The 26,693-nt window shown below is 34.1% G+C and overlaps 1 protein-coding gene across 1 annotated transcript; it reads left to right on the forward strand.

Annotated features, from left to right (window-relative positions):
- The first annotated feature begins 11,090 nt into the window (after positions 1-11,090).
- On the forward strand, positions 11,091-15,515 carry MS3_00000830 (uncharacterized protein). The gene has a single exon (XM_051208445.1). The coding sequence runs from the start codon at positions 13,634-13,636 to the stop codon at positions 14,369-14,371; it is 738 nt and encodes a 245-aa protein (XP_051072864.1). The 5' UTR covers positions 11,091-13,633; the 3' UTR covers positions 14,372-15,515.
- The last annotated feature ends 11,178 nt before the right edge of the window (positions 15,516-26,693 follow it).

The raw sequence follows: 26,693 nt of genomic DNA on the forward strand, positions 1-26,693 counted from the left end.
AAAAACGGGTTAATTCAAATTTGTGTATGTAAAGTTGTATTCAATAAACCGGTTGCAGGTTCAGACTTTCATAAAGGTGGCATTTCCTTATTACTGATATGTTTCTAAATAGAATAACATATCGATCCATTGATCAGATATAGCATAATACACAACCAATATAACAGACAGTAATCCATGTACTGAAATGAGCTTTATACAATTACATGTTATTTTAGCTTGAAGAACACAACACTTTTATCAATAATAAGAGTAAATATACAAAGTAAATGAAGTTGAACAACAATGTTTGATGAAATTTAAGTGATATACCTAGTGATGATCAATGACTGGTGTTTGTAGGAGTTATTGTGTTTCATAGTTTGCACCATGAACTGACTCCACTTACACAAATTTTGAATGGCAGGATGCACTGTATAGCAGTTTTGTTCTGATACGAGACTGTGTGTGAGCGCTCACTCACTCACTCACCCACCACCCAAAGTCAGCAATTAACCACTCAATCAGCAGGGTTTAAATAATGCACGATTTTAAATTTGATAACTTACAAAGTTCTTCATGCAACTATCTCACTCGAAATTGTTTGACTCTAGAGATCAAGACACCTCATCAGAACACTGGAGTTTATCATGGATGCGATTACTAGTGAACAAATAAAATCGAAATGTCATGGGTTCAGTCTTATATTTATTCAATCGTTCATTGATTCTAATAGGTCTTAAACTAGAATGAAACCGCTGTCTACAATATGATAAATTTCTGCTACATATACCCTAATGGAATTAATTATTGCATAAAAAGGGGGAACAATTATGGTGTAAACAGATAGCGAGTATCAATAGAGCAAGAACAAACATTCGTGCAAAATAGTATGAATTCATAATATTTCGAGATTTCTCATCAGCTGCTTACAAATCAAAAAATGTGATAGAATTTGTGTTACATTGTGTGAAACAACTGACATAAATGAGTGTCAATAACTGAATTACAATAATAACTATATGCTAGAACAGGTCAGAGGTTAAAAAAAGGGAATTAATTCAGGGTGGATGGTATAATAGTTTAGTGTAGTTGTGTGATAATTTTAGAGATTAATGGAATTGAATAATGAGAAGATGGATTACGTAATCATAATGAAATAGAATTCCGAAAGTTAAGATAATTTAAGAGGATTCAGTGAGTGGAAATGTGTGTGAATAAAAAGTTGGTTTAAGAATTAGTTAATAGGGGGAGGAGTATAAATATTTTAAAATAAATAAATGAATAAAATAACCCAATGGCTTCAGCAAAACGGAGAGCAGTCGTACTTCTTTGTCTATTGATAGTTTTAAAAGCGTGCAAAATGTTGACGGTGTGCCCAGTGTCCAGTAAATGCCGAGCTATTACACTGTTAAGAGCCTTAGTCCCTCGCAGCCTCAGTGAAATGTAGCACCGGAAACTGAGATGTGTGTTTCATCCAACTTAAGACCTGTCAGTACTTTGTACCCAATCTTAGAGTTGATATTTATTCTCACTGACAAGTCCTAAACTGGACGAAAAGTTTCAACAAAAACATAGTTCAAACCATTGCAAACAGAAATTGGTATTACAAGTATGATCTCGCTGATCGTCACAGAATATTGACTAGCATAACTTATCGTTTACATACAATTGATTGCTATCCACAATATTATCAATATTATCAGTTCATATTGTCATTGTCGTCCGATTCCGTTATTTCGCTAACACTATCATTAACATGAGCACATTAGACGCTATGCTAACATATGTTTCTCCCACCTGACCCTTTCCTTCATTATTTTCATCATCAATATCATAATCCTGAAAACATCCATTACAAACTTCTATCTTATTAGTTGTGAACGAGAAAACACATTATACATATACATATAACTGTTTTTCCTGTCTCTTTACACCATTTTCTCCGCAAATGATTTTGATCAGGTTACATAATGGCTCGTTAAGTCATTTGTTCTGTATTTCAGTGTTATTCTTCACATTGAGATCGAAACCGAATAGCGTTCATTTCAAGCCTCAATGCATTATCCACTAAGACACACTGGATTCATAGCGAAGCACACGTCCATTCAGTGTAATGATCTTGACCATTTGTGAATGTTTTAATTTCAGTAAAACAGTTATTTACTTATTTATACTTAATTAGGTAACTATTAATACAGAGAATACAAGTTAATCAACAGTAATTATTTAGCGACATAAAGGTGCCAGTCTTAAAAGGGGTGAATCGTAGAATTTATATCTGAATTACGACATTTTTCGACCATGAAACTAGGGAATATTTGTTCGAGTGATATATGAAGTATCTGCACTCTCTATACCGCATATAATTCTGATTGCCAAGTGTGAACTGAGTAATTACTTTTGTTTCCAGCTACCTGCCATTTCTTTTCAACCATCTTACATTCTAACCATTCATAACTTCGCAAACACATGGTTGATTGTAGTAGATGTCTACCAGAAGTGACTGAAGCTGGAACTCATGTTCATCTTCAATTTAGAATAAAATATTTGCTACTTTGTGGTAGATTGAATCGTCTTTTTTGAAAGGAACCCTGATCACATATGCCGCTATAATCCTTCTAAGGAATCTTCCATATCAATTCGTGAATCTCTACAATACTGAGGTGTGCAGGCAGTTACGACCAGATTAATTTCAATTCAGAACTGTTCAAGTAAGGAAACACACAGAATATTGTAACTTCGGTGGAATAATATGAATCTGTATCAGGAATTAAACTACTATTCATCATGACTCACAACTACCGGCAATCCAGTTCATTCTAGGGCAATATAAATCCCTTGAATTACTGTAGTTTGGAGCGGATCCATGTGTAAATGCATTGACTATAAGATCACCCACACTACCCGAACTTTTAGAGACACGTTAGTATTCTGCGATCTTTGTAAAATTTGCCGTGCTTACACGACGGTGGTGATGACCGTCTTGTGCGACGTTTGAACGAATTCTGATCATATAGTGAGCTCAACTATTAATAAGGTAAAACATGATGTTGGTGTGCAAATTATTGTACGGTAGAGATATTGTAATATTCTTGCTATTATGTCCGGAACCAGACGGTTCTGTATATACTTTCTTACAACGTGGTATAGAATTTTTAATCCTTACTGATTTCAAGAGCTTTCACGTTAGAAGTGTGTAGTGGTGCATGAGTTTCGAATGTTTTACTGGAAGATTTCGAAATAATGTTGCCATTGGACATGCATTGAATGCCTGAGTTCACCACATGCCTGAAAGGCAATTTTCCATTCGTCATTGGTAATTTAGAGTGTTGGAGAGCATGAGATAGTTTAACAGCATAAGTGAGTCCTCACTCTGATGCAATAGGATTTGTTGTAATCTCAACAGCATTATTTTCGTTTGAGGTACGCGTTTGCGCGAGTCTTTGATCAGCGGTTTTATCTGAGACGATACGACCAAACCTTAAACTTCGTAAGTGTACTTAGGATTAGCCGTTCGGATTCCTTCAGCTGTTCAGCAAATAAACGTGAATTGAATTTACACAAGATAGGGTACTAGTACATATGGCGTATTCCATTAGGGCGAACACATACACATGGACTGTCTTGAATTTCATATGTTTTCAAAACCAAATTCCTTACACACTTACACACAAATTCAAGGGTAATTTCGCTAGGTATATTATAGATAATCACTTTATTTTGAAAGATAATGCACTTAGCAACTTCGCCAGCGATAAAATCGATAACAGAATTTAATTTCTAATGACAACAAGTCCCGCAGTAACTACATCCACCAACAGTAGCAGTTTGAGTGGCTGTAGTGTTTTTATTGCTTGCCTAAGATCATCATCCTTTAATAGTGAGCTCACAAGTGACTCCACATTAGAACGCATAATCGCTTATAGATATTGTCTCACTCTTAATATAATCAATGCTTTTTCATCTCAATATAGAATTTCTGGGTAAATTAGAAATTGAGTCATGTAGTAACAGGTGTGAAATACATCTACTCCCAGCACTATCTGATTCAATAAAGATCACAGGCAATAACAGAGTTGTTATTATATGAAGGATAAGAGATTTTTCAGTTCGATTTTTCAACAGTCTACCCATTTTGCTATAGGTGTTAATCCTAATGACATTTATGGGTTATACAATACAAATCAATGATATCTAAATACTTTACATTGAATAACTTACAATTGTACCAAATGTTACAAAATGGTTGTGGATGGAATAGAAGAGGGTTTCGCTTAACGAGATTCCATATCTAGTGGCAGTGGATCACCGATAAATCTGGGCAGGAACCAAGGTATATAAACAATAATAGAGGTTAAAGTAATTCGTAAATGATAGTAAGATATTATTTTTATTCCTTAGGAATACGTTAAGTTGTCACTTCAAGGACTCTTGTAAAAGTCAAATTATCTGTGTCACGAAAGTAAGAATAGGGTGACAGACATTTCTCAGTTCGTCATGCAAGGGAGGGCAATGTCAGCAGCTAAATATGTTTGAAATTAGGAAGGAATTCACTAATATTTGACACTTGTTAGTTACTCTCATTAGCATAATCCTAGAAATATGTACAAGTATGCATAGAAGTCACCATTGGGTGTCATGATCCTCGGGCAAGCTGACAGTTAATTCTCATATGATATGAGTTTGGATCACACGAGGAGTAGTGGATTCTTCAGAAGCGAAGATAAACTGGATTGACCTTTACCAAACACCAAGAAATTCACATTCACGGATTTCTCTCAACAGAGTACAAACAGCGAACACTACCTAACCTAATCAAAATATCTATGCAATAACGTCAACTAAATATGCGAATTCGGAATGGTCGACAGACAGAAAGAATCATTACTAAGCGACATTCCTTATGATATTCAAGTTTGATATCAGGCTCATCAAACAAAAGAATAAACCATATTGTTTAATTATTTAGATAGAATATGATGGTAAACAACAAAATAGTACAATCATTAACATTTCTACATACAACAACTGAGGTCATCAGACTGATGTTTCTCAAAATCACACTCTCAGTTAGTGTACACTATTATTAGCGTTTGTGTTAACCTTGAGAAATATGTTTCTAATGTGAAAACGTATATTAGATTAGAAGAACACAAATGGTAGATGTGATGATTCTATATGATATTGAAATACCTATTCCTGACTGAATCGTCAAGTAACAGTCCTTTATGTGAACAGATTTGAGAGGATGGAAGTAGTGTATGTTGTGTTCATGTCAAAGTAATACGGTTCATCCAGAATAACATCTTCTTGTTGCACATTATTATCTTCTAAATCACTTAAACTATACTCTTTAGCTGTGAAACACACTATAGTCTTGAGTTAATTAGAGGTGTAAAAGCTGAGTATCCAATTGACCATATTAGATATGACAAAATGATAACAATTAATGCAACGAATAACCAGTGATAATCATTATGGAACTGATTCGTGAACTCCATGAAAGTCTTAAAAATCTCCTCAACCCAATACTGATAATTCTAAGGCGTTTAGATCATATTTTAATTTACTGTTTTCTTGTTACTTGATGGTTTCTCAATGGAACTTCCAAGGTGAAAACTATTTAGATTAACGGATGAAAACTAAAATATAGTATGACGACAAGTTTCACATTGGAAAAGTACGTCATACATAGAACGTTAGCTTTATTCATTCAGCCTTAATGTTATTGAATGAATAATTCTATGTTTGAATTAGAAGAATTCAAAATGCAAATGTCAACCAACAATCAAATATCTTAGTAGCTATTATAATGACGTACGTTTATGCTCAGTGCCGGCTAATGTAGCTCTTTCATATAAACTGTAAGATCCAAACTAAGGTTTGAACTGAAGAATAACTGTCCAAGTAAGTTAGTTAGGCGCCCATGCCCGAGTGAATCCAAAATCAAGTAATTGGTTAAAATGATGGTTCTATAACTCATCATAAATATAAATGCACATTGTTACCTAAATTAATATGACAACCCAGCTATCCAACCAATAACTGTTCAATTAATCAAATCTAAATTACAATAAATAAGGAAGTTGATAATGGATGCGAGAAAATTGCCAATCACAACAAATAAATGCTGTTCTATCCTGTCTGGATAGACCACGCAAAGATGCATTCAAATGATAATATTTGGTTGCTTTATAACACAGAGTGTTTCCAATTCTGGAAGGGTGCCTCAATTCACAATCAAAGAAAGGCACAATTCCAGTCAATACAAGCAACACAATCAAAAGGAGCAACAAACCAACCAATGGCTGCCGTCAAGCAACATAAATGCAGTTCAGGAAGATACACGGAAACTTAGTGAAGGCGTAAGAGAATTAGAAACTACAATAAAATAAAAATAATAACAACTCAAACGGAATCAAAAAGGCTTACAATGTACAACCAACGGAATCAATGAGAACAAACTGCATGTGTTTACATGGAGGGATTTTCACAGACAAGAAACATTCAAAATGGATCTTACATAAACCATCCCAAATGAAGTAGCTTCCAAAGACTTTAACAAAAATATGTTTATAGTAGCTCAAACTGTATAAAATAAATGATCGTTGTGTCATTCTCTTCACTTTGTACAGTTATATTATCCAGCTTAATCATCCGAAATCCAGTCAGATGTAAGGCGATACTCATCGTTGAAAAAAGAATAACATGTGAATTGTAATAGCTCTAAGTATTGAATGAAATTGTAAGATTAATGATCAGAAATAAATATGGATTAGATAAAAACAAGCCAGAAGTTATGTAATATGTAAATTACTATGAATGATGTACAAATTAGTGAATGAGATGGAGTAAATGCTGAATGAATTTCCTAATACGTTTCATCGTTTTCAACATAAATCAATGAGTATTAGCTATGAGAATACAAAGATCATGGTTGTTTGAACATGAATCCAAATTTGTCACCAAATCATAACTAATGAACATTAAGTAATCCAAAATTTAGCAAAGGTAAACGAGCAGTTGAACATATGTCTTCTGGATTCTGGTCTATGAAATTTCGATCTATGTATCTGCTGTTTCAACCGTCTAAATCATTCTCAATCTGATGCATTTTGCCTCAAATCTTAACACTTCACAGATAAGGTATTTGCATAATATGATTGTGGAAATTGAAAAGAATTCATTGTAAAACAAGTTCCTAATTCATATGCAATGAGAATTTTATTGACTATCGTAATGAACAGGGGAGTAAATTAGGTAAGACCAATTTACTGTTTAATGCAAAATCAAACAGCGGTTTAATCAAAATATGAAAATAATACATCCAATACATCTTTTGCATAACTTTGAATCCTCTCTTACAAGACTCGTTCCCTTATTCCTTTTTTCATTTCGTTTACTTACAATGTTGTTGTTTTTCCTCTTCATTTCTATTCTGTCAAATTTCTGTTCGTAGACATTTCACTTTCGACTGGTATTAAATACTACTTATATCGGTCGTCAGATCTATAAGTAGAATACATCACATCAGTGAATATTCAGCGTCAACACTGATTAAAAACAGTTCATAGAATTCTGTATCCTTCCAAATATAAAAGAAGCATATACAGTAGTCATCTGAATATAGTTTACACTAATTCTTCATTTGTGCAGTCGATCAATATTCTGTATTACGTAACTGATTGCACAGTTAGTTTTTATATTCTGCCTGATGTTCAACTAAAATTGTGTCTTATAATTCAATTCCTATCACCCTTGGTTACGAAAGTGAACGTTTAACCCAAATTAGTTTGATAGGTAGATTGTATTAAAGTGCTTGGTCACTTTGTTCAGTATGGTTCTTGAACTACGGATTTATGAAGTGGGTACACTAACTGACCACTGAGCAGCAGTCAACTCTATGTTCATCTAGTCGTCAGTGTTGATTTAATTCTATCATTCTAGATATAAATTACCGAATGAAATATTCTCTTGAAATGAATATGTTGATTTGGTTGGGATAGGCAAATGTGGATTCGATTTCAATTTGATGATCAGCAAACAAACGAATGTTGAAATAGCTGAATGTGTACGTGTTTATATATGGCAGTGACTGGGAAACGTTCAGGTTACTAATATCATCTTCCATTACGCGAAACATTCATTTCAAACATACCTGCTATATAGACAAGCCATAAAAACTACATCACACCATAGGTCAGAAAATAACATTTGTACATGATGAAGTCAAAAAGTAGCTGTGATTGTGAAAGACTGAAGGTATAAAGTGGACATAACTTTGTGTTATAACTTCTGGCCTGAGTGCCCTGTTAATGGATAATGTAGTAATATCGTCAATCAGAAGCAGCGAATTATCGATCGAACCAGTGACGCCTAAAACACGTGCGAGCAGCCTAGAGTCCTGGTTGGTCCTGCTTTCCGCCTAGCCCAGCCATTAAAGTCCAAGACGCAAATCTCAGCCTATGCAATATGAATCATGTATTTCAAACATAGTAGGTTTATATACACCAAACAAACAGACCGCAACTACTATAAAATAGAAAACAACATTTTTACAAAATATGGCGAAATGTAGCTATGAAAGTGAGAGGCAATGACTAATAGACAGGGCATAATTCAAGAACGGTAAACGTATAATAATACTCCATAGGTCAAAATGAAGTTTATAATAAGACGAATTAAATATGAATAGTTTAGTTATTAAACGATTATACGTTAGAAATAAACATTTAGTATTTGTCCATGAATCGATCCCAAAGTTGCCATCGATTATGCTCATCGACACCTAACACTTTTGAATAGTAAATCGTATTACAATAGTCTGTAGGTCAAAAGAAAACTTATAATAAGAAGGGTGTGAATATACGTGATCGATTTGCTGAACAATAAGAATATATATAATTATAGTCCATTCCAGTTCTCGGAATTCGCCTATAATTTACTGCCAAGTTTCATTTGCCTCGGTTGAGTAATGGACATATAAATGGATGCGTGGTTGATTTTCATCACAACTGCCATCGGTGCAGCTTATACTGAGACTTGCACCGTTCAGTAACACCGCATTCGTGGGGCCATTGGATTTTTTGTTTAGCGATTGCGAGAGCATCATGTGATTAAGTTCTTTTAGACCATAACACTAGCTTCGATTTTTATCAAAGTGTCAGAGGTTCAGTGCATTCCTCAAGTCCCTCACTAAAATGAAGTTTTATGACTTTTTGATAACGACAACACAGAGTTCACTTCTTTCATTTCCTGTGTACAGACGTTGTTGCAGACTGAGTTTTAGGGACTCATACCCATCAATCGTAGGAGAAACACACGAGAGTCGTTTCTGCTGAGAGATAGCGTTACTGTGGCTGTTATGAGCTGCAAACTTTTAAAACGTACGTTTGACTATTGACGGCATTTTCCCATTTTACGGTGAATCTCGGTATGCCTTTTCTTTCCAATATGCAGTCCAGCGATGACCATGAAACATTAAATCCCTTAAAATACTAACCTAAAATAACCATTATAGAGGTGATGTCTAACGGCTGTCATGACGATCATTTTGTGTGCCAGAACATAGCAAGTCTTTTCTATCTACTGTGTAAAGAAAAGTTTGAAACTGAGTATAGTCATTGGGAAAATGAGTAAATTATCATTAGAAAATGATATGGTATCTTGCAATGATCTACTTTACGATTGAATGAATAAATATTAGATGATTGTGTGATGATTCACTGTTTATTTTTATTTAATCTTGTCGTTTATTACAAGTTTAAATGGTCAAAACCTCCATAACCAATTGAAATCGGTAATTTCATGAATTGACGGGAATATCTAAAGTACTCTGCCATACACATAGTTCTACTTACTACATTAAAAAGGGTTAAAACATCTCAGTTAGTTGTATCACTTTATATATTGAAAAACCGTTCTGCATTAGTTTTCACTTTTAATATCTACTTAATGTGAACTTAATGTAGAACATGCTGTTGCTATCAATTTGATTTATCTAGATTTTCCAGATCTTCAACATTATAAGGAGGTCATTATGTGTACCTCACTGTTATTACGTGTGTGTGTGTACTAGTGGGTCTGTGAAATGTGGCATTTGCAATATAATACAGTGAAGTGAGAATTTGTGTGTGTGTGTTTATTTTGATTGTTTTATGAACAAACTGGTACATGTGATTGTGTGAATTTCACAATATTTTTTCGATCATTTCATATAAACCGTTCGGACGACCTATACCGATATATGAAACCAGGTAACAGAGAAGAGGAAAACAAGCATATCAGTGTAGAGCATAGCATCTCACATGCACTAGAGTCTGCATTAATGTCACTTCCTCAAGCTCATCAATGAACTCAATTTACAGACAGTGTCATTCGATCAGTGATAATGATTTATAAAAAGAAACATTAGACTGAAATCATATTGAAATGAGCTGTTAAAATTATGATTGGTGTATCAGAAAGATAGATGTCACCGAATTGTCTTAGTTTTCTGTGCTACATTTCGTCAAAGATGAATTTCAAGATCCGCATTTGTTGACATCCATCTAACCAGATATTTCGAGTAAAATAACTGAGGTGTGAATATATATTTGGATACGTATTACGCTTATGGGTACCCATTGACTCATCCAGACATGGACATATGGTTGACTCAATTAAACAGACGATATACATACTCATTTACATACTCAATCACTCACACACAGCAAGAGAATCACACTTGCACTGCTCAGTCATATCACAACTGAGTACGAAATCAAGTAGGTTTTGTATGAGATAGAAATAAACAGTGGTTTCCATACATAATGCACATTCTTAATGCTCCACTGAAATGATCATGTGCTTTTAAAAGATGTTGCTGAGATTCAGGACGAACATTGATGGTATGTGATTAGATGTGATACAGAGGCAATTGCAATGGGACTGGAAAATACTGAACAAATAAGACTCTCCTGAAGCTTGAGTAAGCTGTGCGGGCTCTCAAGAATAAGATCATTACTTAACGTTTTTGTAATTTTTGATATTTATGAACAATTTTTCACTCAATATCAATGTACTAGTGATGACGTTCCTGAATTACCAAATATATCTGTATTTTATATGAGACTACTGTGTGTCATCAATCAACCATTATGCGAATGAATGTTTGAGTTGGAATTCAGCAACATGAATAAAGCAAGAAATTTAGTGCAAATTATGGTTAATAATAACGATAATAAACGTGATGATAATAACAATAATGAAATAATTTTCAAGCATATTCGAAACACTGAATATTTACAGGTTGAGTAGTAGGAACGTTTCCACCTCTGTTAGTTTATAAAACCAATTTCAACATGAAAAGACAAACATATCAAAGACTTTTATTTTTTTGAACAACTTGGTCGACTTCTACTTCACTCAACTGTTTTTATTAACCTTAAGGAATATTCAATGAAGATATACATTTGATCAACAGTAAAACGTATATATTCAGAAGAGTGGGCTACGATGAGTTTAACTGTCAAAGTCTCTTGTTTTGTGTCGTGAAAACACGAGTTGCGTGAAAATCATATGAGAATGAATTAGTGATGGAACACGTGATTGATAGTATTCTATAGGTACTCAATTGCTGGACAATGATGACACATGAATATCTCTGTCCCTCTAGAGGTCATTTATCGTTTGAATATCGCAGTAGTTACTCTTCATTGTTGAAAATTGAGTGATATGAGTTTGAATCACACGGGTAGTATAGGTTTTTTCGGAAGTTAGAGTAAATCTCACCGATTTATACCAACTCGCTTCAAGAACGCCTGCCGAAAGACTACAAACAATGAATATCAATCAAAGTATCTCCTCGTAAACATTAACTATGTATACAGTTTTGAAATTGAGGATGCTGACATAGGCAGCAGGCTATATAAATCTTCATCTACGATTGCTTACTTATGTAGAAACTCATTTTGATTCTGCTGCAAAATTAAGAAGAATTTCAATACCAAATATATTTCTAGACGTATTCTATGTTTTGCGAAATTCGATCACCTACATCTCACGATGATATCCAACTTCAATCAATACTTAACACAAACGTACATTCGGTCAACAGTCATATGCATCTATACAGAATATCGGGTATCGATCAATTTATCTGTCACACTGAATGATATAAAACGATACACAGAAGGTCATGAGGATTATGTCATCAATCATCTTGATCACAGTCTCATAGAAAATATTCATGTGACTTATTAACTAGTCGCGTCTAAAATCATCAGAATTATTACTGATAGTTCCATAGATTTATGAACTGCGGATGTACAAAATTGACAATTCTATAAGAACGCCTTTACTTAACTTATTTGAAATCAGATGGTAAATGGAATCAGTGTTTATTCATAGCTAAAGCAATACTTCCTGTAACCTGAAGGACAACCTACTCGTTTTCACTTCAGTTTCTCTTTAGAAAAATAGTACTCATCTGTAAAATAGAAATTTTATTCAATTTTGTTCCGTGGGCGTAAATGACTGTAAGTCATATAAAAGCATCATTAGTAAGTGACATTCCTTCTTATAATCAAGATTTATATCAGGCACATTACACAAAAGAGAAAATCATATAATTTTGATTATTTAGATAGAATATGGTGATAAACAACATAGAAGTACATACATTGACGTTTTTACAAACAACAACTGAGGTCAACAGACTGACGTCACTTTAAAATCACACTCTCAGAGAGTGGACACTGATAATATCATCATTATTTTTATTTTTAGAAGAATATTTCTTATGAGTAAACTCATATTAGATTAAAGGTACTGAAATAGTAGATGTAATGATTATATGTGATATACAGACACATATTCCTCACTGAATCGTGAAGGTTCAATAGAAATTCAAGAGTACATATGAAGCACGTGTTGTGTCCCAGTCAAATTACTATTGTTCATACAGGATAATATGATCGTGATGGACAGCGTTATCTTTTTGGTCACCTGAGCTATATGTTTCAGCCGTCGAACAGATGATGGTGTCGAGTAAAATAGAGATACAGGAGGTGAGTGTACATTATTATAAAAGAGAGAATACAAAAAAATCTAAACAATTAAAACAGCGAACAATCAGCGTCAGATAATATGGAACTGAAATCACGTATCGCCTTCTATCTGACAAATACTATTGATCACAGTCATTTGACATAGGTTTAAATACATTCTTTTCAGCTCATCACCAATTGTGCCGTCAGTGCATATACAGGTCGATATACATTTAGGCGGTTCCAAGCATCAGTTGATCGTTGAAAATTCACTGATTGAGTTGCTTGCTAGAAAAAAAAGGTTCAAAATACTGCAGAATACAGTGGGTTATGGATAATCTGGATAGTCTGTTTTCCAAAATCTCAGATGTTATAAGTAAGTTAGTAAGTACGCAAGCAAGTCATTAATACACTTGAACTTAATGAGCAGTGTTTTTAGTCTTGTTCAGCTTGTTTATCCAGACGTAAATATTTCCGAAATCTATTAACAGTCAGTAGTGTAATACGAAGGATAAATAGAATGGATGTGGTTTTGTTCACAAGTTACCATTTCATATTAAACGACTTATGTAATCGTTTGACAGAATGTGTTTATTGAAATAAAATTCAAATGTGAATGTGTAATGTTTCATATCCACCAACTAGCATTAAAGAAACTTGTGAAAGATGAAACAATATTGCTACTTCGTTCAGATAAGGGTTCCGATGTAATCGTTTTTAAGAGAGACGAATACATTAGCAAAATAATGTCTACTTTAAATTATTCCACTAGATTTACCATCAATAATACCCAGGAAGACTTAACAGAGACGACAGAGAAGCGACTTTTAAAAAAATTGAGAGAACTGAAGAAAAATCTAATAGATAATCATACACACAATGAACTCAAACCTAAAGGATTACAATTACCTTACTTATACGACCTACCCGAAACTCACAAACCCGACATCCCGATTAGACCAATATTATCCATGGCTAATTCGTCCTTCCATAAACTCGCCCGCTGGCTGACAAAGTGCCTAGAACCAATCCGAAAGAAACTGACACCTTACAGTCTAAAAGATAGTTTTGAATCTGTACAAAAACTCGGCAACCTGAATGTTTCCGATAAATTTATGGTTTCATTTGACGTCTCATCGCTCTTCACAAACAACTCATTGGAAGAAACGATAGAGATCATATGTGGTTATCCTGAACTTCTACCTCTGCCAATCCATGATTTTAAACAGCTCCTTTTTTGTGAACAAAAAACATACAATTTCAATTCAATAATGTCTTTTACCGCCAAATTGATGGAGTTGCCATGGGCAGCCCGTTCGGCACAATTCTTGCCGATACATTTATGGGAAACCAGGAACTAAATAAGCTTAAGGATGCAATCGATGGTACTACGCTGTACTGTAGATATATTGATGACACATCTCTCGTCTGCAACAATCATGAGCACGCCATTAGGCTACTTGATCTGTTCAACAAAGCACACAAGAATATAGAATTTACTATGGAACAAGAAGTTGGAGGCAAATTCCATTTCCTTGATATTGGGATCAAACGAACATCTGATGGCACAATTCATAGACATATTCATCACAAAAATACTTGGAGTGGACTATATCTGAATTACTATAGTTTCTGTCCAATGAGTTACAATAAGGGTATTGTACGAACCCTTTTTGACCGCGCTCGTAAAATGTGTTCAAAGGAATGCTTGGATGACGAAATTACTCTCATCACTAATGTTCCACGTGAAAATGCATACCCATTGAAATTCATCCAGAAACATGCAAAAACCAAACTTCGGACAAAGTACGATGGAGTAGAAAAGAAAACCTGCTTCTTACATTTACGTTTCAAAGGTGATGAAGTTGCCAGATTCATCAATCACATAATTAATTCTGCGTTGAAAGTGGCTTACTCAGCAGCAAAACTGACAACAATATGGCAAACGAACTGCTGACTTAAACAAACTAGAATCGACCAGTCCGCTTTTATTAGTAGCTCCAAATGCATTTACCAATTCACATGTACGTGCCATAGCACATACATTGGAAGAACTGAGAGAAGAGTGCATGTTCGAATTTCTGAGCATGTTCCGGAGAACTTGAGGCTGCGAGGGACTAAGGCTCTTAACAGTGTAATAGCTCGGCATTTACTGGACACCGGGCACACCGTCAACATTTTGCACGCTTTTAAAACTATCAATAGACAAAGAAGTACGACTACTCTCCATTTTGCTGAAGCCATTGGGTTATTTTATTCATTTATTTATTTTAAAATATTTATACTCCTCCCCCTATTAACTAATTCTTAAACCAACTTTTTATTCACACACATTTCCACTCACTGAATCCTCTTAAATTATCTTAACTTTCGGAATTCTATTTCATTATGATTACGTAATCCATCTTCTCATTATTCAATTCCATTAATCTCTAAAATTATCACACAACTACACTAAACTATTATACCATCCACCCTGAATTAATTCCCTTTTTTTAACCTCTGACCTGTTCTAGCACATAGTTATTATTATAATTCAGTTATTGACACTCATTTATGTCAGTTGTTTCACACAATGTAATACAAATTCTATCACATTTTTTGATTTGTAAGCAGCTGATGAGAAATCTCGAAATATTATGAATTCATACTATTTTGCACGAATGTTTGTTCTTGCTCTATTGATACTCGCTATCTGTTTACACCATAATTGTTCCCCCTTTTTATGCAATAATTAATTCCATTAGGGTATATGTAGCAGAAATTTATCATATTGTAGACAGCGGTTTCATTCTAGTTTAAGACCTATTAGAATCAATGAACGATTGAATAAATATAAGACTGAACCCATGACATTTCGATTTTATTTGTTCACTAGTAATCGCATCCATGATTAACTCCAGTGTTCTGATGAGGTGTCTTGATCTCTAGAGTCAAACAATTTCGAGTGAGATAGTTGCATGAAGAACTTTGTAAGTTATCAAATTTAAAATCGTGCATCATTTAAACCCTGCTGATTGAGCGGTTAATTGCTGACTTTGGGTTGTGGGTGAGTGAGTGAGTGAGCGCTCACACACAGTCTCGTATTAGAACAAAACTGCTATACAGTGCATGCTGCCATTCAAAAATTGTGTAAGTGGAGTCAGTTCATGGTGCAAACTATGAAACACAATAACTCCTACAAACACCAGTCATTGATCATCACTAGGTATATCACATAAATTCTATTCACTCAGAGGAGAATGATAATAATGATGTATGTTGTTTTGGTTGTTTTTCATTTGTAACTCAACATTCAGTTCCATTATCACTGTGTAGACCAACATAGTGAGACGACAGATGGGGAAATACAAAGTCTGCACTATTCATATTCACATAAACGGCATTTTAATTCCATGTCCAACTGTTAACGTAGTTCACAATTTGAAGAGATTGAATACTGAGCATACTCATTGTGGTAATAAAATATCGTAAGTATTTCATTCAAATTCAATTGTTTTGTGAACTCTGGTTTGATTGCGTAATTGTGAAGGTATGATTGACGATGGATAGTGAGTGTCAGGTTTATTGAGGCAACTGAATTGAATGACTTCTTATGAGTCCAGTTCATTGAGTAACTCACTCATGGAATCTTTCGTAAGTACATTCCTACTGAAGTATTTATATACATCAAATTATAATGATGATTGTTCAAGTCTCACAGCCTGAACGAAATCATGTAGTCAGAAAAATGTCCAAAGACTCCAAATATTTAAACTACAGTCAAATAGTTTATTTGTGTTATATTTGAGTGATTCGATTGGTCTATTAATACCGCATTGTTTCTAGTGATTGTTATCAATCTCTTTTGTTAACGTTCGAGATAATAAGTGTAACTATACTCTAATAACCCATTTGTTCCAATTATTTGCATGTATGTATCGCTGATGAGTCTCAAATAGGACGAAACGCACGTCCTCAATTCCACTGCTAGTTACCACCCATGTGTACTTCATTGACCATCAGAGAAGAAAAAAATATCAAAACTGAGTATTTGTATTAGCAAAATGATTAAATTATCGTTAGAGCGTGATATGGTTTCTTGAAGTAATAAACTTAAGTATTGAATGAGTGAAGATTGTTTGATGAGTCACTGTTCATTTGAACTCATTCAGTTTAGTTTAGTCTTAGATCGGACGATACGCGCGTCCTGGATTCCACTGCTAGCTACTATCCCTCTTTGCTCATTCAGTTTAGTTTAAGCAATTGTTTAGTATTATTATCCTCAACAAAAACGGGTTAATTCAAATTTGTGTATGTAAAATTGTATTCAGTAAACCGGTTGCAGGTTCAGACTTTCATAAAGGTGGCATTTCCTTATTACTGATATGTTTCTAAATAGAATAACATATCGATCCATTGATTAGATATAGCATAATACACAACCAATATAACAGACAGTAATCCATGTAATGTAATGAGCTTTATACAATTACATGTTATTTTAGCTTGAAGAACACAACACTTTTATCAATAATAAGAATAAATATTCAAAGTAAATGAAGTTGAACAACAATGTTTGATGAAATTTATGTGATATACCTAGTGATGATCAATGACTGGTGTTTGTAGGAGTTATTGTGTTTCATAGTTTGCACCATGAACTGACTCCAATTACACAAATTTTGAATGGCAAGATGCACTGTATAGCAGTTTTGTTCTGATACGAGACTGTGTGTGAGCGCTCACTCACTCACCCACCACCCAATGTCAGCAATTAACCACTCACTCAGCAGGGTTTAAATGATGCACGATTTTAAATTTGATAACTTACAAAGTTCTTCTTGCAACTGTCTCACTCGAAATTGTTTGACTCTAGAGATCAAGACACCTCATCAGAACACTGGAGTTTATCATGGATGCGATTACTAGTGAACAAATAAAATCGAAATGTCATGGGTTCAGTCTTATATTTATTCAATCGTTCATTGATTCTAATAGGTCTTAAACTAGAATAAAACCTTTATCTACAATGTGATAAATTTCTGCTACATATACCCTAATGGAATTAATTATTGCATAAAAAGGGGGAACAATTATGGTGCAAACAGAAAGCGAGTAATAGTTCTGTGAAACGTCTTTACAGATATTTCAACGGACCACTGTTGACAATCAGTATTTCAGTTGATGTTAACACAATTTCACAAATAAATAGAGATACGCTCAACGACATTTCACCACAGTGTTGACTAGTATCATAGTTATCGAGGAAATACAAGCTAATATGTCCAAACATTCGTTAAGAATCAATAAACAAACCTGACTCAACAACATTGCAAAATTCGAGACTCGTTACCCTATACGTGACTATTTCGTCTATAAATTAATGTCTCGTCCGACATACTTACTGTAGAAATTAGATATTCAAATTTCTGTACGTATGACTGACTACTTGTCCAGTCAACCCTCACCTTGATTATTTAATGCTAAACTTTAACCTGTCGTTGCTCACAAATTTATACTGTTTGCCTCTCTGTTTGAATTGATTCTTGGTCCTACTATTTGTCAATGGTTTATCTCACTAGTCGGCAAATTCAATCGATTAACATGTGTTTATAGAGTAGTGATTGAGCTGAGTGCCAAGCTTCGAAATATTCTTTGATGCTCTTAGTAGTCGCCATGTTCAGTGTTTTACCATATTCCTAGTCCAATTTAAGTCCTCAATGATCTAAGTGCATTGATCTAAGCGAAGATACGGTGTAGGGTTTGAAAGCTAGTTTACGTAGATACAGATGACGATGAAGAGAACATTCACACTGTCTGACATACTATTCTGCTAGTATGAGACAGTATATTTCACTGATGTCATTTGGCTTTTTTTCTTTTCTCAGTTTATCATTTCAATGAATATTCAACGTAAACATACATTTGGTCAATACTCAACTGTGAATACGGAATATTGGACAACAGTTTCATAGTCAGTACACGCTTGACAATTGACCAAATGTACGTTTGTGTTGAATGTTCATTGAAGTTCAGTATCATCGTTAGGCGGAAGCAATCAGATTTAACAGGAGTTAGACTACATTTTGAAATATCTGTTAGCATGGAAATTCGTCTCGATTGTGCAACAGAACTGAAATGAATTTCTCTGCTAGGAAGCGTTCGTAGATCAATTAATAAAAACCCCGCTAGCTATAGCTGCCTCAACAACTTTGAATTCATATATTTAATTGATGTTATTCGGGAGATATTTTGATTGAGGCAGTGTACGTTTAGTGTTATAGTGTGTCAGTAGAAAACTGTGAAGCTAGATTTCATGATGGTTGGTACAAATCAGAAAAGCGTATCTTCACTTCTGTGATCCGAACATAAATCTTTCAGCAATGCAGAGCAAGAATTGACTACTTCATTACTTGAACCACAACTGATGTCTTGACGGACAGGGATATTCATATTTATTAACAAAAGCACTGTTGTTATTTTTACTATGGTTAATATTATTACTATCAATATTAACTGGACTAACCCAATCAAGTGTTTCAACTATGCTTTAAATGAGCATCAGTCGTTTGATTTGCATACTACAATGACCTACACAGATGTACGTAATCAGCTAACTACAAGAAGAAGGATAGATTAGGGCAACTTACATTCATGTGTTGTTACAGTATCCGACAGTCACAGCCACTGTTTGATTTGATCATGAAGAAATGTTATTTTCTGTCTTATGGTGTGATGTCGTCTGTTTGGCTTGTAAATAAAACAGGTATGTTTCAAATGAATGATTCGCATACTGGAAGCTGGTTTAGGTGTTCTGAACATACTACAACAACTGTCACTGATAAAAACACTTACATTCAGCTATTCAAGTAGGCTGTACTGATAGCATTAATAAGATCAGTGTAATAGAATATAAAGCTTTCTGTGCTGACCTGTTAATAACTCGGTACAAACAGAAAGTGATAAGAAGTTAACATAAAACTGCTGATGAAGATTACTGTACATAAATAATATTAATCAGATTACGTTGCGCAAAGTTTATTTAAATCTGAAAGGAAGAAGAAATTTTAGTATAAGGAGTAGCCTGTGGTGAAATAGAGGTGTTTTAAAAGAAATTACTAATTATCATCAACCTTGATGGTGTGGAGCACAATGGAAATGAACCACAAGCCTGAATCAGTCAATTCTCGATATATTGATAGCTTATCAAATATATTTTGAACCTTTACACTTCTGCAGTTTGATTTCACTAGGTAGGCACGATCTATAATAGAAGGTGTTACTGGTTAAAACGTTGTCAAACTCTAACCACCTGTGTCAACATCATCGTTCTGCAGACAGTGTCATTTGTATAATGATAATGACTTACAAAACAATGATTGAACTGAAATCAAGTTAGAATGCAATTGACCCGATTTCCATATGTGTTCAGCTATGTCGGCGTGATTTACAGTTGTACCAGTTTCAATTTATAAAAGTGAAACCATTCTATTTGAACGCACCAGAGCAAACTGAACTGACTAGAACTCGTTGTATGAAACTGGGAAGAAATAAAGAATATTCTAATGGGCACTGTTTCCGATTTGTAATCAGGTAATCATATTGATAAGATAAAGAAAAGAGTAGGTGTAAGGTGTCTAACTGTAAACAATGTAATAATCAAACGAATGATGCTCATGAAATGGATGTCAAGAAAATACAATCTACTTACTTGAATTCACGCGATGTCCAGTCAATGCGGAATCACGAAAACGTTCCACCATACGTGTATTGGGGAATAGACTGCATCCTTAAATCTCTGAATCACAGAACGATCTTAGGCATAACAACACCGAAAACACCCAAGCACTGGTTGGACGTTTCATTCTTGTATACAACTGCTCAGTAGCACACATATACGACTATAAAAATAGCGCTACGACGTACGAGCTTCTCTTCAGTCTCTTGCATGATCGCTTAATCCTCAAATCATTGAGGTCGGATCAAAATCGTTTGACGTGTAACATTGATCAATTCACAATTTGTTTGGCCTCCCTCCATTGCTTACCCTAAATCATTGTCTGACATCAGATATGGTTGAACTATACTAGTCATCGTTTCTCATTGGACTGAGACACCGGAAGAAGTTGAGCATGTTAATTTTGTAGCTCGTTTCCTTACATTTGTCAAAAAAAAACATACAGCCGAATAAAGACAATATTCTGTGTCCACAGTCAGCTGTTACCTTTTTATTACATTCCGTTTTTACCAGGTTATCAAGAAGTCAACACAGAATATCTCCGTATTCTATCACAGTGATTTAACATAAATTTCTAAAAGTCTACATTAACCATTTGTTTTGTGAATAGAATGAGTTGATGGATTTGTCATTGATGTGCTGTAGACCATTGTGAGAAATAAAATCGGGAAACTATTTATACAAGCACTGTCTAAATGTTACTGAATAGTGTATATTTAACGTCAATTGAATATTTACACTTCTTGTAATAAAAGTGCATGATCACAACAAAAACATGAATGATCGGTTGAAGTGCGTTATTGAATCCCTCAACAGTGAAGATTATTGTCACTTATGTTATGATTGTTTTAAAAGTCTCTTTGGTGATCTGGACTGCAAATCATCCGTCTCTTATTCAATTAATCATTTTCAAACCATTTTCTGTAGAGTAAGGATTTTGCAAACTTAACTGACTAAAAATACCCGTATAATATTGGAATAAAATCAGTAATATTTTACTGGACACTGTTTCCGATATTTAAACAGGTAAAGATATTGACAAGAGTTTGAATTGATTCGGTGTGAGGTGTCAAGTTGTAATCGATGCATTAGAAGAATCCAATTTTGTAAGTGTCTTTAATATTAATAATCATATCAATAATAATTATATTAACCTTATTATTTGTTGTAGTAAAAACACCAAGAAGAATGAATAAATAAACCTGTTCGAAAGTTTGAATAAGCTTTGTTGTCTTGACACCTTGATCGACACTACAAGATCGGAACTCGACGTTTCTCCCATGTTTGATATCTCTAAATAGTCACTCATTCAATAACATTCAATTAGTAATGACCATCTTGAATCATCTAACATTTCTCCGTGTGTAATTGAATGATATAACTGAATGACAGGCCATAAACAAACTGGTCGGAGAATAAACCAGTCAACTGAAATTTGAAGGGATATTTGAGTTTGAATAGAGCAACAACAAACAAACCTAGAATAGTAGTACGAATACAGATCCATCAATTAGATTAGTAGTTTTAACAACAATAATTAACATACTACTAATAATAATGGAAGAATTTCCAAGTGTTTTCGAAAGACTGAATATTCACTTGTTGCTTAATAAGTACGTTTTTACTACTGTTGATCTTCGACAACGAATTTCAATATCAAACTACAATTTGGTCTGTTTCAATCAATTGGTCTATCCAACCATAATCAATAATCAATGAAAACATAGACTTCTTATATAGTGAAATGTATCTATGCTCAATAACGAGTAACGACGGGTTCATGTACATTAGCCTTAAAATTTGCGTCACAAAAGAAAATATACGTGGCATACATGTGAGAGTGAGTTGATCATGGTCAGCCAATATTGACAACGGAATGTTTGTGGATGGATGAAATTGCTTTTAAGAATTTTATGTTAGTTGTTTCAAGAAACCGTAACACATTTACCAATCTTTTTTTACTATCCATCTTGAAGAACTTCACATCATTAACAAAATAGGTACTGTCAAGCATTTAGGAACTCATTCGTTGTCATAATGCAAATTGTAAGCACCTGATGAGAAACTGCGAAACACAATGAACTCATGTTATTCTGATACACCAATTGTTCTTGCATTAGAAGAATTTATATATTGGACGAGTTGTATGGAATCTAAGAACATTTTCGAATGAAAATCTTTATCTGAAACTATCCGTACACGTCATTTAGATCATAAATGAACAACACATAGTTATTCATAGGTAAGGTAGATGAAACATTTGGTAGACAGTATTTCATAAGTACTCAATTACTAGACAATCATTACATCCATACATGTGTTTGGACCAATAAACATGAACATTTCTGCCATTCACGAGCTGAGTTGTGGTTTGAGTAACGAAATATTTCATTCTCCTTATGCAAATTTGAGTGATATGAGTTTGGATCACATGAGAGGTATTATTTGGTCAGAAGTAAGGTTACACTTCACTACCCTGTACCTACCATTAAGAAAACTGACTTCAAAGATTTCTGCCGACACACTGCAAACACTGATTATTGTCCAACCCAATCAATATATCTTCTCAATAACGTCAACTAATTATATGAATTTGAAGTTGTTGAGACAAACATAGCTGACAGGCTACGAACAATTCCTTACGGAGAAATTCATTTTAATTCTGCAGCAAAATGAAGACGAATTTCAATACCGAATGATATTACAAAATGTATATGATCTCCTGTAAAATCTTATCGATTCCACCTAATCACAATGTCCGATTTTTATCAATATTCAACACAAATACTCATTTAGTCAACAGTTGAATTTTATTATCCGGAATATTGGATGTAGGTACCCATTTTATCTGTCATAGTGACTGATATAAAACGATACACAGAATGTGATGTGGACTTTGTGATCAAGATGTTTGTTCACAGTTTTACAGTCAATAAACATGCAACGTACTAATTAGTCGAGTCCAAGTGCATCGGGATTATTATTGATAGTTCCATAGATTGGTGAACTGAGGACGTAAAATACTAGATAATTCTACGGTAACCATCACTAAACTAATTTGAAGTGAGATTGTACATGGCTACCGTTTTGATGCATTGCTCAAACAACACGTACTACGAATTGACAGGCAAACTATTGTTTTCTTCACTTCATTTTCTCGTCAGAAAGGTAGTATGCAATTATAAGATGAAAATTTCATTCATCATTGTTCTGAGTGTGTCAGTGAATGTCAGTCATATGAATGTGCTGTTAGAAAGTGGCATTCCTTATTATAATGATGATGGTTTACATCACACTGATGACACAATAAAGAATATAATATAATATAGATTGATTAACCATATAGAATATGATGATAAACAACAAGAAATTACGATCAATGGTATTTCTGCAAATAACAACTGAGGTCAACAGACAGACTACACTCTAAGATAAAGTATACCATTATTGTCATTATTAATAATTTGAGAAAAAAAATTTTCTAATGCCAAAACGCATATTAGATTAGAGGAACTCGTATAGATGTGACGATCCTATACAATATCCAGACACATTTTCTCGAATAAGTCGTCAATTAAGAGCCCTCCGTATGAACAGTTTTCAGACGACGATAGAGGTACATGTAGTATTCAGGTCAGACAAATAAAGTCCACTGATGATAATCTGTTGCTTTTGGACAATATTATCTTCTAAATCACTTCAACTATATTTTCTAGTTCTCAAATAGGGTATGGACTGAAATACAGTTTAGATGTAAAAGACGAGTGGTCGAAAAGGAGAAGACGAAATCAAAATATGTAAAGCAGCAAACAATCAATGATAACTATTATGAAACTGAAATCACGCATCACTGTCTCTCTATTAACCACTGCTTAGCACTATCAATGTGCATAGGTTTGAAGAAATTTCTTTAAAAGTGTTCGTCAGATTAAATTCACATTGAATCCATACGACGTCTTCAATATTAATTACATCACATTCAATATCATTGATACTGGTGCCGTAACAATAATATTAAGAATTATTATTATTATTACTACCAATATTACTGTTGTGCTTAATGTGAAGTTCAGTAAGTACATGGTATTATCCCGACATCCATTTCATGAGCATCATCCGTTAGATTATTCCATAGTGCACAGCTTGATACCTCACACCAACTCACTTCATTATCTTATCAGTATGATTATTTGTTTACAAATCGGAAAACGTGTCCACTAAAATATTCTTTATTTCGTCACCATTTCACACAACGAGTTCTGGTCAGTGCAGTTCTCTCTGAGGTAAGTTCACATAGAACGGTTTGAATTTTAAAATTTGAAGCCTGTATAACTGTATGTTTGTTTGTCACTCACTATATTTGTTATCGGTCTGTTGCACCTCTTACGATCTGCTTGAATTGACGTACATTATACAGCATAGAAAGTTAGTCACAATCAAAATAAGTTGCCAGGAAAATCTGTCTGTATGATCCTACACAATATAAGTTTAAGTTTCACGGGGAGTATCGGTTTCCTAAATATTTCCTGCACATGAATGAAGATGAAAGTTGACATCAGTAAATGAAAATCTATATTCAAAGCTTCTAAATGACAACTTTCAGACTCGCAACACAAAACAAATTCAACTCTGTCAAGCTCACACATGTGATTCAAGCTTCTGAGTAAATCAAATGACTTATTCTTCTCAAGCCAAATTTTGACCAAGTCATTTATTCGCTTATCAATCACGGTTGTTTTACATGATTGTATGCGTGCTACTTACCTACCGTATTTGCCACGTCTCCCTAAAGTATTTTTGATCTGACTTTTAGCATTGAGTTTCACTTAAGGTAGTCTTGTTGGCTTACTCGCAGTTTCTACTACATGACACTTTGTTTATATATAATGATCAGTAAACGTCTACTAAATAACTACAATCTCATACCTACTTTGTGTCTGTATTCTGCAGAATTTCATGTTCTATAAGTCTCTCATCAAACCCATATTAGGTGAGAAGTGTTGTATTAATATGCAGATTACTGATAAATTATTGTAAGTTCAACCGTGGAATAGATTAAGTCTATGCATCTCATCTGCTCACATCTGGGTTATGGCGAACATGTATTGCGACAGGCAAATGAGCTCCATGTATTTAAATCTAACGGTGTTTTTTCGACAAGTCTTCTAGTGCCTGCGAATATAGATGGTCCAACAAATAGAGTTACGTTTATTTCTCATGATCAATTTAGTTGGATTTCTTTCATTGATATTCAATACTTAGTTTAAAAGCAAAAATGATTTCATTATAGTTTTCATAATTGATTGCATAAAAAAAGAAATAAACTCCACCGCAAATTAACAGTGGTTGAAGGGTATTTGACGTTTCGAGAAAACCGACGATTGGCAAAAACTGTGCATCATTTCGTACACAAAGATATCTGCTACTCATCTGTTGGTGACATTCAGTTCTCTGTGATTGTGTATGAATTCACCGTGAGGGCTTGCATGTGATAATCACAAATAATGGAATTTGAAACCCTGACTAGCAACACGTGAACAACACTGATAAGTACTCTCACAGTCCTGAATGAAGATTATTAAAAACAAGCACATATAACGAAATGGAATAACGGCATGATTATTTAGGCCGAAATTTCATAATAGCTTATGGACAATCAGTGGCACTTGGAAAACGTCCAACCACCCATGTTTCAGATTGGAATTTCAACATATTTTCATACGCATTGGTATACATCTGAAGTATTGATTATTGTCTTGAAACCCCACCAAGGATCAAGGTAATAAGTAGAAAATGTACAGTAGTTGAGTAAATTTAAAGTACAACATCACTTTAGAGAATTTTTAATGAACGCTCATTGAAAGACTCGTGTTCTGCATCTCACACAAGAGAATTGAATAATAAAATTCAAAATAGAACTGACATGATAAGACAAGTGGAAATCAAAGAGGAAACAGCATTGA

Source organism: Schistosoma haematobium, chromosome 1, assembly GCF_000699445.3.
Source record: "Schistosoma haematobium chromosome 1, whole genome shotgun sequence".
In the NCBI taxonomy this organism is placed as follows: domain Eukaryota; kingdom Metazoa; phylum Platyhelminthes; class Trematoda; order Strigeidida; family Schistosomatidae; genus Schistosoma; species Schistosoma haematobium.